The 14,302-nt window shown below is 56.2% G+C and overlaps 1 protein-coding gene across 1 annotated transcript; it reads right to left on the minus strand.

Annotated features, from left to right (window-relative positions):
• Positions 1 to 214: 214 nt before the first annotated feature.
• Positions 215 to 7,786, minus strand: PTMA (prothymosin alpha). Its single transcript, XM_042878143.1, has 5 exons — positions 7,681 to 7,786; positions 4,189 to 4,260; positions 3,417 to 3,510; positions 990 to 1,063; positions 215 to 607 (listed from the first exon to the last, which is right to left on the minus strand). Exons 1-5 carry the CDS (start codon positions 7,723 to 7,725, stop codon positions 560 to 562), a joined length of 333 nt encoding a protein of 110 aa, XP_042734077.1. The 5' UTR covers positions 7,726 to 7,786; the 3' UTR covers positions 215 to 559.
• Between the last annotated feature and the right edge of the window lie 6,516 nt (positions 7,787 to 14,302).

The following is a 14,302-nucleotide window of genomic DNA, read 5'->3' on the forward strand; positions in this document are numbered from 1 at the left end:
TTTTTTTTTTTTTTTTACAAGTTTTTTTTTTTCTTTTATTCTCCTTTGAGATAATGGTTTGGGCCTGGTCACACCACAAGTAAAGTCAGAGATAGGTAACAAGAGATATACACTTCAAAGCCCCCCTTTTGGTCAATCCGAGATCACTTAAAAATGGCGGACCTCCTAACAATATGTACAAAAATATAAAATGTAAATAAAAAATACAAACAAATTCTCCTTTAAAGTACTTTTAAGAAAGAAAGCAGGGCCTTGAAGTTTTGGTGCTCGGGGAGGGGGGGAAAAAATGGGGTCTGTGGGAAGGGGGGTTTTTCTCCCCGCGATCGGGCGAATCGTTTCTATGCTCATTGAGTGGCAGCGCCGCGCCGGGGGGCCGGGATGGGGTTCACTCTACTTGGTGAGGATGACCACGGCGAGGGGGGAGGAAGGGCTGTGTGTGGGGAGGGCTGCGACGGGAGAAAGGGAAGGGGGGGTCCCAGGGGTGAAGAGGACGCGCTGGCCTTTTTTGTTGGTTTTGTTTTTCCTCCTTATTTAAAAAAAAATAATTATAATTTGCTGCCTAGTCGTCTTCATCGGTTTTCTGCTTCTTGGGATCGACGTCGTCGTCCTAAAGGGAAAGTAAAATGTTAGGGAAAGGGGACAGCAGCGCGGTGGGCAGATGTAGGCTTCAAGTCCCTCTGCTCCTGCAGGGATAAGGGAACAAGGTGGACATTTCCCAAAGCCTCTAGCTCCCTGCTCAGAGACAGGAGCACCCCTGACTCATCCCAGCACCAGGACCCCAGCCTGGGATGAGCACAGCAGGTGCAGACACCCTGCTAACCAACCAGGGCAGTGAGTAAATGGAACTGGGCCACATCCCACAGGGACGCTGCTCTGAGACGATGGAAGTGTATGGGCAGGACTGGGGTCCCAGAGCCCAGCCCCATGTGCCCCGCTGCCCCCAAGCCCTCGGACACAGGAAGCCCTTGGGGGCCGAGCTGTGCACATACCTCGTCATCCTCAGCTGCCCGTTTCCCTGTGGCTCCCTCAGCTTCGTCGTCTTCATCACCGTCCTCTTCCTCCCCTACGCAAGAGAAGAGGAAGGTGAGCTCCTCTCAACACCTGACATCGCTTCTCCTCAGTTGGCACCCAGGGAAACGGGAGTTTTGGGGCAGCTCCCAGCCAGCCTGACCCACAGGCAGAAGGGAAAGGGCACTCGAAGCACCCAGCCTGGCTCATGCTGTGATACCTCAGACAGCAGGAGCACAAAATCCACACCGTGCTCGAGCACCAACAGCACAGAGCAAGGAAAAAAAAAAATCCAGAAAAAGGAAACTCTTTCTAGTGGCTGCTCCGCTGAAGTGTTCCACATTACTTCTGCTTCCCTTTGCAGCTATTAGTCCATCTTTAATGAGTTAAGAGAGCCAGAACGTATTAGTTCTGAGTCAGAACACTTTCTAATTATCAGAACGGCAAACAAATGCTACCACCTTATCTGCAGCTCGGGAGAGGATGAGTAGAGCTCTGGGCTTTGACCCACTTTGAGCTCAAGTAGGCCAGTGGATCAGAGCAACAGCCATCATGTTTGGTGGCTTTGGGGCATCAGAGGTGAGACCAGAGGCCCTAGAAGAAGAGCCACCACTCGGCTGCCTTCAAGTCTCTTGCATAATGTGAGACCCTACTAAAACTTTCAGCGTTAAGGCCAGTAAGCTGGCTTTAAACCACCGCACGAGCCACACGTACAGGCAGCTGGGGGGGATTAAGGTCAGCCCATCCTCCTTTCCCCTCTCCTCTGCTCAGCATATGCTCAGCCACCGCACGGCCCATGCTGTGGGAAGGGCCCAGATTAGCTCCCAGTGATGGATCAGCACCCTGCAGCCAGCACCCGCAGCGGGTCAGGTGACAGCACCAAGCTGATTGGGAGCATTTTTAGTTCTTTGAGCAGCTTTAAGCAAAGCAAATAATGAGATGGGACGAGAAGGGTGAGAAAAAAAAATATATATATATACCCTCAAGCTCCCCTCTGCTGTCAAAAATCTGGGCTGCAGTTTGCCCACAAGTGGCGGAAAAATGCTGATACAAGCTGTGCTCACTGCCATTACATCTGCCTCCCACAGCTTTCAGCTGCTCAGGTGCAGCTTCGGACAGGGATCACCCAAGGGCAGTGGGATGGGAAGGACAGAGCATGCATGGGATCCTGGCAAGGCACTGGCACAACAGGAGCACACCAAGTCTCTGTGGTGTGGGAGAGCACTGTGGGACTGCAGCTCCCCAGGCTCATCACAGCAGTATCCAAGCAACACTTCCACCCCACATGTGTGCTGCACACACATCCCTCTCCTGGCCCCAGGGAACACAGAAAAGATAAAAGACTTTCCCACAGAACAGTGGGGCTGGATGTAGATGGGTCAGGATCACACTGATCTGTCCTCAAGGATAAAGATTTTGGGTGTGAGTAGTGCCACCTTTCCGTTTCTCTAGTAAGCCAGCTCCCTGTGGGCACAGGGGACAGCAAGAAGCTGAGCACAGAGCGCTACTCTGACAGAGGCTTCCCATTTATGTTCTGCCCAAAGAGATGCTGGCATAGCATTTATTACATTTCCAGCCCCATTTGCCCCAGTTCTCTCTCCCCAAACTAACAGGTTAGTAGGTCAGCACTTAACCAAAAATTCACAGGGGATTAACTCAGTAACAACTCATCAAGGGCCTCAAGCTCATTCCAGCGTAACAAGAATGGTTTCCTCCCAGCCTTAATGGGTGATAAAAATAAACAATGTTATTCATCCAAGCAGATCTTGGGGGAAAAAAAAAAAAAAATACTAAGCAGGGAGAGTGAGATGTGAGTGGGCAAATCACTGCTGGATTCCTGGTCACTGCTGCCAAAACCCACTTCCAGGAAGGGTCAAGTCAGGAAAAGGAGAGGGCAGGAAAACCCAGGACAGGGGACCAGGAAGGGTCAGATCAGAGCCTGCCGCCACTGCGGGAGGAATGAAGAGAGCCACAGGTTCCTCTGCTGCTTCCACAGCACTCAGCTGGGTGAGGGCACTGCGTGGGTCCCCACGCACGGTGCTCAGTGAGGGTGGTGGGCTGTGCTGTGTGCTGCAAGGCAACGCCTGCCCGGCTGCCTGCCTCCTGTCCCACTCACGTTTGTGACAGCCGCTGTGATCACAAGAGTCAAGGGCAGGTTTTACTCCTCACACAGAAGGAGTAATGCGCTTATGGAGTGGCACGGTGCTGTCTGGCTGGAATAGGGAGGAAGGAATCTGCCCTCAACCTGCTGGAAGGGATTCAAGGCTGACTTCACTCCCTGGAGCTGGCAGCCTTCAGCTAACAAGAGCCGCCCCACTGCTGCCACAAGGAGGAGATGCTGCTCTCAGCTCCTGCGGCTCCCCGGGGTCTGGCTGAAGGGCTGGGGCAGGAGGAACAAGGAAAGTTACCATCACCCTCTTCCTCCTCGTCTTCTTCCTCACCACCTTCCTCTTCCTCTTCATCTACTTCGTTATCAGCCTCTTGCTCTCCATTTTCCTCGTTCTCCTTGGCAAGACAAAACATCACTTAGAAAACGCACTGGGAAAGGGAGAAGGGGGAAGAGATGTTCAGCAGAAGCACGCATCCCCACCTTTCCTTCCTAAAGCACAGCACCAGCCCACAGGAGCCCCAGGCACGCGCCTCGCTTCCTGCCTGCCCCCACACGATGCAGGCAGCCCGGGCATGAAGGATCAGGTCTGTAGTAACTCGAGGCTGCAGCTTTGAGGCCAAGACAAAGTCTGCAGAGGCTCTCGGGACACATTGAAATGAGCAGAGTGAGTTTCCCACAGCACATTACAAATAGGAAACCAATCTGTTTACTTGTATGCAACGTGTTGCCCCATTCAACTGATTGTTACAGTGTAAATACCAGAATCGTTTTTCCCCTCCTTCTCTAGTGCCTAGAAAGGAGGAAGCAATGGATACAATCCAACATGGCTTTTGGGATAAGGATCAAGACATCCAAGCCCCAACCTTCCTTTCTGCACACAGAGCAACTGCTGCAGACTAAGACTCTGTTCAACTCAAGTTCCAAAGGCTCTGCACAGCACAGGGGCAGCCTTCGGAGGATTGAACCCCTCTCAGACTAGGACAAGCTTGTAGCAAAAGCAAGAAGGGGAAGGAAAACAAAAAGTTACTGAAGCGAGGGCTGCCACCCCCTGCAGATCCAGCCATACTCACAGCATTGCCGTTGGCTGGCGCATCTCTGCCATTTTCTGTTTCTTCAACAACTTCCTTCTTCTCTTTTAGATCCTGGAAGGAGCAGAAAAGCAGAGTCATCCCAAATCCAGATGCTGGGCCAGAAAAGCTGCAGATCAGGTGTGAAAGATGCAGTCCAAGAGCACCCAGGAAACTTGATTGTCTTCACACCCATTTGCCCTGTGATTCGGTTGCCACATTCTGGCTCCTCCTTGGCAATGCCGTGAGAGAAGGGGATGAATTTCAATCCAAGCTCAGCTCCCCAGAGCACACCCGTCTAAGAAGAGACCGCTGCATTTCACCTCCAAGCTCCCAAACACGCGGGCTGGTTGCCTGCATGCACTCAACAACAGCAGTGCTGGCAGATTCCCCATCCCAGCAAAGTCCATGCAAGCTTCTGCCATGCCACAAAAAGCCAGCAACCCCACTGAATGCAAGCTCCAGCGCCCCAGGGCTGCAAGCCTCCGCGGCTGCTCAGTGCTTTCACAGCAGGAACAAATCCCAGAGACTCATTAGCAGAGGCTGTGCTCTCTGCCCTGCCTGGGGAACATCGCTCAGCACACATTATGTGCCTGGGCTTTGTCGGAGAGGAGGGCTCCAGGATCCATCTCACAGCACTCAGTGTAACAGGATGGGGCGGGGGAAGCAAGCCTATTTTTGTATCACTCCAGAGCCATCCCTGGTGACTTTGGTTCAAGCCTCCACCACGAGCAGAGCAAGAGCTGGTGTGCTTTTGCTATTGATCACTGTCAAACGTCATGCCAAGTTGCTTGGCAAACAGGCTGCGAGGATCCAACTTTATGTTCCCGCATAAAGAACACTTGGATTTAACACTGGCATCCTCTGAGCACATCCTCCTCCCCTTCTGTTCCTCCATCAGCCAAAGCGAGATCCTTCAGCACAGGCACTACCCAGCCAAGGGAAGCAGAGAGGCCCTTCCCCAGGAGCTGAAGGTGCCTGCAGCCTCCTGCTCGCTGCACAGGGCAGTGGGAGGGATGAGGTCGCCCTGCAGCCTCCCCAGAGCCACGGGCACTTTCACCAACTGCTGTCACTTCCCTGTGGGAACGCTGCCAGCTGTGAACACTCTGGAGGGGCACACACCACCTGGAGTTGTAGCCCAGTGAGCTGTTTACCAGAGCGTGAGGATAGAATAGAGGGGACACTGCAGGTAGGGGCACCCCTCACCCACCAGACTTGGTGCTTCTGAAGCCAGCCCTGCACTTAACCAGAGCTGTGGACAGAACCTCACCCAGCGTCAGCAGCCCAACAGCTGGAATCACCAAGGAACAGCCTTCTGCTGCCTCTGATCACAATGCAAAGCCCAAGCTGCCTCCTCTGCGCAGCCCAGCCCCACCGTGGGCCTTCAACCTCCATTCTCCTGCTCCTGGAGGTTGATCACAGCCAGCTGACCTCATCCTATAGTCATCAATACCTATCAGGTACTCCAACACAAGAGTGACACAACACTTCTAGAGCCAGACATGGCACAGAGCAGTGACCACACCTCACTATGGGATAAACACCTCTGCAGGGGACTGATTCCTCTTTGGTCCTGCAGCCCTGCCCCTTCCCAGCTGCATGCCCACAGGGTGCCAGGCCAGGATGCCCATGCTGGCAGAATGGCTGCATAACACGCCGTGGCTTTTCCCATTCCCCGGGCCCAGTCCAACACAAACAGCACAGTGCACACAGAGCCCAGCACACCGGCCCTGCTCCAGCCGTAACAGAGCCTCTAATTATAGGTGTGGCAGAGCTGTTTGTCCAGAGAATAGCGATGCCGTGTAGTCATACACCGGCTGCTCGCTGAGCATTACCTCCGGCCCTGTGGACCGCGGTTCACAGCCCGCGGGAACTCAGAGGCCTCCGCCTCCCGCCGGCAGGGGGCGCCGTTCCCGCCACGCGCCCTGCCGCCTTTCAAACCGCGCGCCACTCTCCGCGTCCTCTCATTGGCCGCCCGCCAACGCGCCGGCTCGGCGCCCCAAAGCACTCTGGGAAATGTAGTCCCGGGCGGACTTCAGCTCCCAGCGGGCAGCGCGGGCAGGGCCGCACGTGGTGGGCGCCCCGCGGCACGGCGGCGGCCGGGGGCGGCGCTCGGCGCGGAGCCGCCGCCCGGGCAGGGCGGGACCCCCCTGCCCGCCCTCCTGGAGAGAGCAGCCGCCGGACGCCGAGTATCTACGGGCCGGCAGCGGAAGGAGGGGGGGGTCACCTTGTCGCTGCGCCCCTGGAGAACGCGCCGGAGCGGACGCAGCCCCCGCGCCGGTAAAGGGCAGGGGAAGGTTAACGGCGAACTCGGCCCCACAGTAGGTAGGGGTTCCCGACCCGCCTCGGCCCGGTGTAACGAGCAGCGGCGGGGGCAGAGCGGGGGCGGCGTGCGGCTACGAGCGGGAAACAGAAGTGAAATCGAAATCCGTCCAACGCGGGGCTTTAACAACAACAACAAAAAAAAAAAAAAAAAAAAAAAAAACACAACTCCCTTTGAGATGTTTTTCCCCCTTCCTCGCTTCCAGCCCCACTCTCCCCCGGGAGCGGCCACGACCCGGTGACCGGTACCGGCCGGGGAACGGCCAAACCATCCCCCTCTGCCTTCCCACGCACGCACCCGGATCCCCCCGCAACTTCCCCTCGGCACAACGGCGGCGCGGACCGCGGCACGCTGCCCAGTGGGAACCACAGCCCGGGTCCGCCGTGCCCCCGGGGACGCCCGCAGACAAAGGCGGGCGCCGGGATTGTGGCGGGGCCCCGCGGGAGCGCCTCTCCGCAACCCCGGGGCTCCCCCAGGCCCCGAGCTAAGAACACCTCCGTACTCCCAAGCGCTCCCCGCAGCCCCGGGTGTCCCCATCCACACGCACCGCTGGCGGAACACCCCGCCCGCCCGGCTCGTTTTTTCGGACCAACTCCACAAGCAGCGTCCACCCCTTCTCCCCATCCTAGAGAGATCCACGCCACTCAGTCTATCATCCCCCCACCCAAACAAAAACAAAAAAAAAAAAAAAAAAAAAAAAAGCCCAAATCTCCCGACGAACATCCTCAAGTTTGCCGGCGCTGTCAGTCCCCGCTGCCAACAGAACGAATCGAGCGCTACTCGCCCCCCCGCCCCCCTTCCCGACCCCCCGGCGCGGGACGGCCCCGGCGCGGAGCAACGCGGCGCGGGGCCCGAGCACGTTTCCCGCACGCGGGAGACAAAGGAACGCGGCGCGGGCAGCTCCGCGCGGCAGCGCACAGCGGCGGCGGCGACGGAAGATCCGCGCCGAATCGCGGAGCGCAAAGAGCGGGGGCGGAGGGAAAATAATTTAAAAAAAAAAAAAAAAAAAAAAAAAAAAAAAAAAAAGCTAAAATTAAAAAAAAATTAAAAACGCATAAATGAGAACGGCACGTTTGCGCGGGGGGGAGAAAAAAAATAAAAAAGAAAAAAAGGGAAAAATAAAAGCAAAGCGGAGAAGAGCAGCGCAAGGCGAGGCGCGCAGCGGGGCTCACCTTGGCGCAGATCTCGGCGCTGGTGTCCACGGCCGTGTCGGACATGGCGGGGGCGTGCGGGGCGCGGGGCTGTGGCGGCGCGGGCGGCGGCGCGGGCAGAACAATGCCAAGATGGCTTTGCGCGAGCCAGTGGGGACTCACGCGGCGCCACGGCCCCTCTTATAGAGCCGGGGGCGGCGCGCGCGCTGCCCCGCGCCGCTCCCATTGGCCGCGCGCGCCGCGGCCGCCCGCTCCCATTGGCCGCGGCTCAAACAATGGGCACGGCCGCTTAAAGCGGCAGGCGCCCACCGCCACTGCGGTGATGAGTTCGCGCCCGGCCTCAGCGTGGGCGAGGCGCGGAGTGCGGCCACGCTCCGCCCCTTCCCCTCCCCTCCGCGCTGCCTCCGCCCCCGCCCCCTCCTCTCCCCCCCCCCCCCCGCGGGGGGGGGGGGGGAGGGGGGGGGGGGCCCCCCCCCCCCCCTCTCTTCTCCCCCCTCGGCTCTTAGCTTCCATCTCCCGCCGCAGCGCCGCCCGCATGGCGGAAAAAAATAATAGGAGTTAAAAATAATAATAAGAGCCGTATTGCGGGTGAAGCGGCGCGGCCCCCCGGACACACGCCGCCCTCGCACGGCTCTGCGGGACTCTTTCAGCCCGCGGTATCACCGCGCGGCTCTGCCGCCGCCACCTCGGCCACAACAACCGCCGGCGGGGTGGGGGCAGAGCTGCCCCCCGGGATGACGCAGAAATTTGGGATTCCCGGCGATTCGCTGATTTTTGTACCAAACAACGAAACACCGCCTCACCCTCGCTCTCCCCTCACGCGTTCGCGCGTCTTCGGCGGGCCCGAGGCTTGGCTCGCGCTGGGGGCTTTCCCGCATTCTCCCCGCCGTTACACGGGGCTGCGAGTACCATGGCCCCGCGGTTACCCCCCCCCTCCGCCCCACTCAGGCGTCCCGCTCGGGATAACGGGGTGCACCGGCGCACCGAGTGAGGGAGTTTTGCCACACTCAAGATGGCGCCGGGAGCCCTTCGTGGAGTTATTACACGGCTCCACCGCTCCTCGGGAGCCGCTCCGCTGCCAACAAAAGCCCCTCGGGTACGCCGGTGACGCGACTCAACGCTCCCCGGTACGGACGGCACGAAAAAAAGGATGAAGAAATGAAAAAAAGCCCCCTGGGACGGAGCAGCAACTCTGCCACACTCAAGATGGCCGCCAACAGACGGCGGAGCTCTGTCCTCGGAGGGCGGGATATAGCGTTTGCGCGACGTGGATTGGCTGATGAAGTAGAGCGAACGCAATGTTGACGCTTTGCGGCCTCTTATTGGCTGAAGCGTTTGCCTGTCTAAAACAGAGTGAGTTTGAAAGCCCGGAGCGCGCTCTTCACGGATTTGTGGAGCGGAACGGGGGGCAGCTGGCTGAGGGGTCCTGAGGGGCCCTAAGGACACGGGGTGCCGTGTTCTGCCCCGAAATTGTCCCCATCTGCAATGCAGTGGCGGAGGACTTTTCTCCTCTGATTCGGCGTCCTTCATCTCAGTGGGGTGGACATAGTGGGGTTCGGGGAAGAGCCATGAGGACAGCATTTCCCTCGTGCTTGTGGCGTGGCTGAGTGGGATTGCAGCCCTCTGCCCTCTCCCTGTACCACAGCCAGGCTGGGCCTGGTGGCCGCTGGGTCATCCCAAAGAGGAAAGGAGAAAAAAAAAAAAAAAAAAAAAAAAAAAAAAGCACTAAGCACAGCCCCTAAAATAAAGCATAACTTGGCTTTAACGCATGTGCTCTCCTCAAAAAAGGGATGTTCCTTCGGGCTCGGTTCCCACGTTTCAAGAATACTTGGAGAGAGAGGAACGGTTTAAAAATGGGATGTGGGAGATTTGAGGCAGAAAAGGAGGAATCCTCAGGGGAGGGTCGTGCCGAGATCCCACAGAAAGCAGAGAGGGGAAGGAAAACAAAACAAAACGATTAAATCCCTAGGAAACCCACACGGAGCCTTCCACCCCGCCGGGTGCCCGCCCGTGCGTGTGAGGCGCTGGGAGGCTGCCGCCGCTCGGCATTTTCTGCCTCAGCGGTCCAAAAGGAAACACCACCGCCACAAAAAAAAACTGTTGCCTGTAAAAGGCAGCTGCTGCTTCACCTCTCCTCCACCCCTCCCGCCCGCCGGGCTGGGGAACGGCTCAGCGGGAGGAGGAGGAGTTGGAGGGACTGTAGAGCCGTGCCCCCGGCAGTGGGACGGAAGTTTCCAGGCTGTGCCCGCACCTCATGGCTGTGGCTCTGGTGGATGGCGAGAGTGGAGTTTTCCCCCCTCGCCGGCCGTTTCCCCAGCTCAGCAAGTAGCTGTTCTGCTTAATCCCTGCCGAAGATCCTGCTGCTCAGGCGATTATTTCATCGCAGCAAGCTGCTCCTCGGAGGAAATTCTCATTATGCTCATTGGAGAGGCAGGGGAGGGGCGACTGTCACTCAGCTGCGCTGGAAAAACAGAGGGATGAGCCTGCAGCATCGCTGCGCTCCGGCACGAGACGTGTTTCTAGGTCAGGCTGTGGATGCAGGACACGAGGCCGACAGAGATGACATCCTGGCTGTTTCATCTTCTGTCTCTGATGCCCGTGGCACCGTGTCCCACGGGTACAAAAAGCATCTCTGAGAGACAGTGGGGACACTCCAGCCCAGACGGGGCCAACCTCTGTGTGCCCGTAGAGATCCCAGGTCTCTGCACTGCCTTTAATTAAAGGATGGAAACATGGCTTTCGCCTTTCCCCAGGGGATTGCAAAAGGCCCAGGCGGGCCCTGCGCTCTAGCTTATGACCGTCCCTGCTCTTATACGCATTACAACACCGGGCTCTGACTCACTGCTGTCTCCCAACTCCATGCTAACAGAGCCAGGAGAGTTTGCAGGGCTCTCTTGGCAGGAGGACATTTGGCTGCTCTATGGGACATGGCACCATCTCATCGACGTCCACCTCCAAGAGGAGCCCTGTGACAGAACAGCTTGCAGGGAGGCTTATCCCCTGCAAACAGAGGATGTAGAAAAGCGCGCTTGGCCTCTTCAGGCCCCCTGAAGCCAGCAGGCAATAACATTATGATCCCACAATGTCCAAGATACTCAGTGACTTCTCAGTGGAGCCACTACCTTGGTTAGCCAAAAGACCGTGGCCTTGGATGACCAAGAGGCTTTCTGCCTCCCCTAGATGGGTGCTGACAGCAAGGTAGCAAAACACGCTGGTGCTGCTGCTTCTCTTGCTTTTTCCTTCAGGTAGTCGAGGGACATGACCTGGAGGGACAAGAGACATCGTGCTGTCATGGCAAGGCACTGTGCTCCAGGGGATGGGGCTCAGAGCCCTGTCCTTCCCTGCCCGGCTGCATGCCGGGCCCCCAGTTGGTTTTAGAGGCAGCAAAGCTGATTATTGCCTTTCCCTCCAGAGAAGGGTGAGCAGGGCATCGGGGCAGACTGCTCTGAAGGCAGGGGGACGAGACGCATGCAGCAGGGTGCATGCAGGCTCGCTGCATCTGGGAAGAAGTTGTTTTACTTTCTTTTTCATTATTGTTTAATCAATATTCTGTTTCTTTTCCCCCTGTTTGAAGGTCGGCTGTGACTCTAGGCCTGAGTGAGCAGCAGTATGGATTGAGCTGGGGGCATCGCACTGAGATCACACACCCACACCCATTCAGGGCCTGGGCCTTGGGCCAGAGATGCAGTTTCGCTCCTTGGGGCTCCTGCCCCAGTGCTTAAAGTGCTGCATGTTAGAGATTTAAAGAGAGGAAGGCGGGAGGGAGGGGGCGAGGCCAGACCCTCCCTCTTTGCCTCTCCCAGCGCTTTGCAAACACGAGGTCTTTGCCATCTGCTTAGCAGGAGGGAGAACGCTTCCTGCGCTCACACGGAGCTGGATGTGCAGTGGGGCAGGGATCACAGCCAGCATGCAGCCCCGTGGCGTGCTGTCCTCCTTGTCCCTTCCTGTAGGCCACCGGGTTCCGGAGGACATCATCCTGTAGGGACGGCCACATGTCAGCCACTGTGCGCTCCTCTCGTCCCTCCTTGCCGCGTCTGCACACCTGGGAGAAGGCACGCATACGCACGCACGCACGCACACGCTGGCAAAACCAACCCTGAATCTGGATTGTTATCTGAGAATTAATTACTGCCTCATGAATATTCAGATTAGAAACTCAGCTGAACCTGGCGGCGGTTTGGCGCTCGGGGCGGCCCCGGGAAGAAGAATTCCTCTGGAGAGATATAAATCACTGCTCCCCTCCATTGCTTTCCCAGCAGAGCGCTCCCTTCCTTGGAAAGGCAGAACCTCGATTTCCTTTTTTCTCCTCTTTTCGCTTTCAATCCGCGCGGGGCCCCTGTAATTACAATGGGCTGCTTTAGGGCTTGTATTATTTATTGGGTAACAGAGACACACCTACCCAGCTCCAGCCTCCCCGCCTGTCGCAGCTTGCCATTCCTGCCCGCCCCACCGCGCCATGCCCGCCTGGCTGAGCTCGAGAAGGCAGGCAGCAAATGGGGGCCCATGAGGGGTGAAAAAGGACCTCAAGCAACCCACCCAGTGGCATTGTAGCAGGGCCCTGTTTTGGCGTTTTACTGCAGAGCACGTGTGTTTGTGAGCTGCGGCAGCACGCAGTCTGTTTCCCCAAAGTTCGGACATGAAATCTTTGAACCCGTTTCACTGATGGGGAAGTTGAGGCATGGAGCAGAGATGCAACTTCCCCAGGGTTACCATGGGAGATTGGAAGAAAAGCCCTCGGCTCCATACTCTGGATGGCATCAGCCCTGTGTGCTCCTGCCAGCACTGCATCCCCCTGCCCAGCCCTGCTGCCCCCACGCCGGGGCTGGTGCACTCAAATGAAGACCACATGACTGGAGGGAATTAAATAATTGATGGCCCAGAAACCTCCAGCAGCTTACAAATCTCTAGGGGCTGCAAAGCAGAGCCCTAGAGCAGCCCCATCTTTCTGGTATGATGCCAGCCTGCCTCATTCCTGCCCTGCCTGCTGGGGCTCAGGGGGAGAGCATCTCACTCTGAGCTCACCCCATGCACTGCTGCTGGGGCCAGGCTGAGCCCCTGCACCTGCCCAGGCTTGGCAGGGTGGTCACACCCTTGAGAAGACTAGGGTGATCAGGAAGGAGAGAAAAATCAACGAAATCAAGGCAAGTACTCAGTTCTTTTGTACAAGAGTGTCAGGCTGCAAGAAAGTGGTGACCTCCAAGTGACAAGTGACAGCTCTCCTATCACAGCCAGGTGGCTTCCTTGCATGGGGAACAGCTTGAAAATCTGCAATAAAAGACAACCAGACAAACACCTTTTTGTCCATGGGCATGGCAGGGTCTGGGAAGCAGCAGGAGGAGATGTTCCTGGCCAGAGCTCAACGGGGAGCTGTGGTGTGAAGCATCTCCCTGTGTTGGACATCTTTGTCTGTTGGTATCGAATCTGCTAATCAAAGTGGTGCATGACCAAATGTTTAATTTAATTTACACTAACCAGGGGACGGTTGGCGTTTTGTCCAATGGAAAATGATTGCAGCTCTCTCTTTCTTTTGAACAGATTTTTCATGAAAAGTTGTGTTTTTGCTGGCTTTTTTTTTCCCACTTTGGATTTATTCACGTCCTTTAGATGATGCTGTTGTGATCTATTTTAATGACAATTTTCATTTTGCCAACTCAGGAATCTAATGAATGAGCTGTTTGAATAACCATTGGGACAAGTGTTAAGAAAAAAAGAAGACAGAAGCAGAATCCACTTCAAATGCTCTGAACTAAGTCCCCCCTCCACCAATTTCAGTAATTTGGAGAATAGTTGGGTTTCTTTTCTTTTCTTTTCCCCAGCATAGTAGATGAAACAGTTGAAAGTGTTTGAAGCTGTCGAGAAATGCATTTCCAGCAATTGATATCACCAACAAATAAATTGGCAGATTTTTCACGCTGGGTCAACGTGTAGCGATAAGCATAATGCCATACCTTTAGGAGCCGTATTTGTTGGTAAACAGATGGGAAGCAGCCCATCGTGTCCGTAGTCCATAAGGTACAGCAAAAGTGCATTCATGGGATGGCTCTGGCAGCAATAAATCACGTCTTGCTGGCGGAGCCCGGATCATCCGGCGTGCAGACACTGATGTGGGCAAAGCACACGATGCGAAGTATCACAATGAATAATTTAGAGGGCATCCTTGTTCATCTCTCTTAAGCTGTCCATTGAGTCATTTCTGCTGCTCCCATTTCGAGTGGCCAGAGGAATCCTTCCTATTTTCCATGCCAAATATAGCAGTTTTTCCAGAATTGCTAAGAACACACAAGCCAGGAAGTTTCCTTTCTCTGGATGAGTCACTGGAAGTTCAGGCTGCGATTGCACGATTGCTTCAAGCTGATCGAAATCTATGCTGCTGCCAAGAGGAGCTGTGCAGCCAGCAGCCTCGCAGCCTCTTCGTGCAGCAAGGATCAGGGAAAAGAAGCCCTGCCCTTTTTTTTGCTGGTTGTGGGGTTATTTTGGCCCAAACCTCGCTGTCTCATCTTGGGGCTGCTTGGACTTGAGAGGAGATGTGCGTTATTAGGATGTGTCCCTTATACCTGCAGGACCAAAGGCAGTGGTAGATGGAGTAAGAGGACACTGGGACAACTCTGGAGCTCAGGCACGTCCCCAGCTAAGCCAGGATGCT

Source organism: Lagopus leucura, unplaced genomic scaffold, assembly GCF_019238085.1.
Source record: "Lagopus leucura isolate 7727_CA_CO unplaced genomic scaffold, USGS_WTPT01 Super-Scaffold_100021, whole genome shotgun sequence".
Taxonomy (NCBI): Eukaryota; Metazoa; Chordata; class Aves; order Galliformes; family Phasianidae; genus Lagopus; species Lagopus leucura.

Coding starts and splice junctions, on each gene's coding strand:
- PTMA (XM_042878143.1), bottom strand. CDS start 7,725: ATGTCCGACACGGCCGTGGACACCAGCGCCGAGATCTGCGCCAAG. Junction 4,261..7,680: donor GCGCCGAGATCTGCGCCAAG/GTGAGCCCCGCT, acceptor TGCTCCTTCCAG/GATCTAAAAGAGAAGAAGGA. Junction 608..989: donor GGGCAGCTGAGGATGACGAG/GTATGTGCACAG, acceptor CTTTCCCTTTAG/GACGACGACGTCGATCCCAA.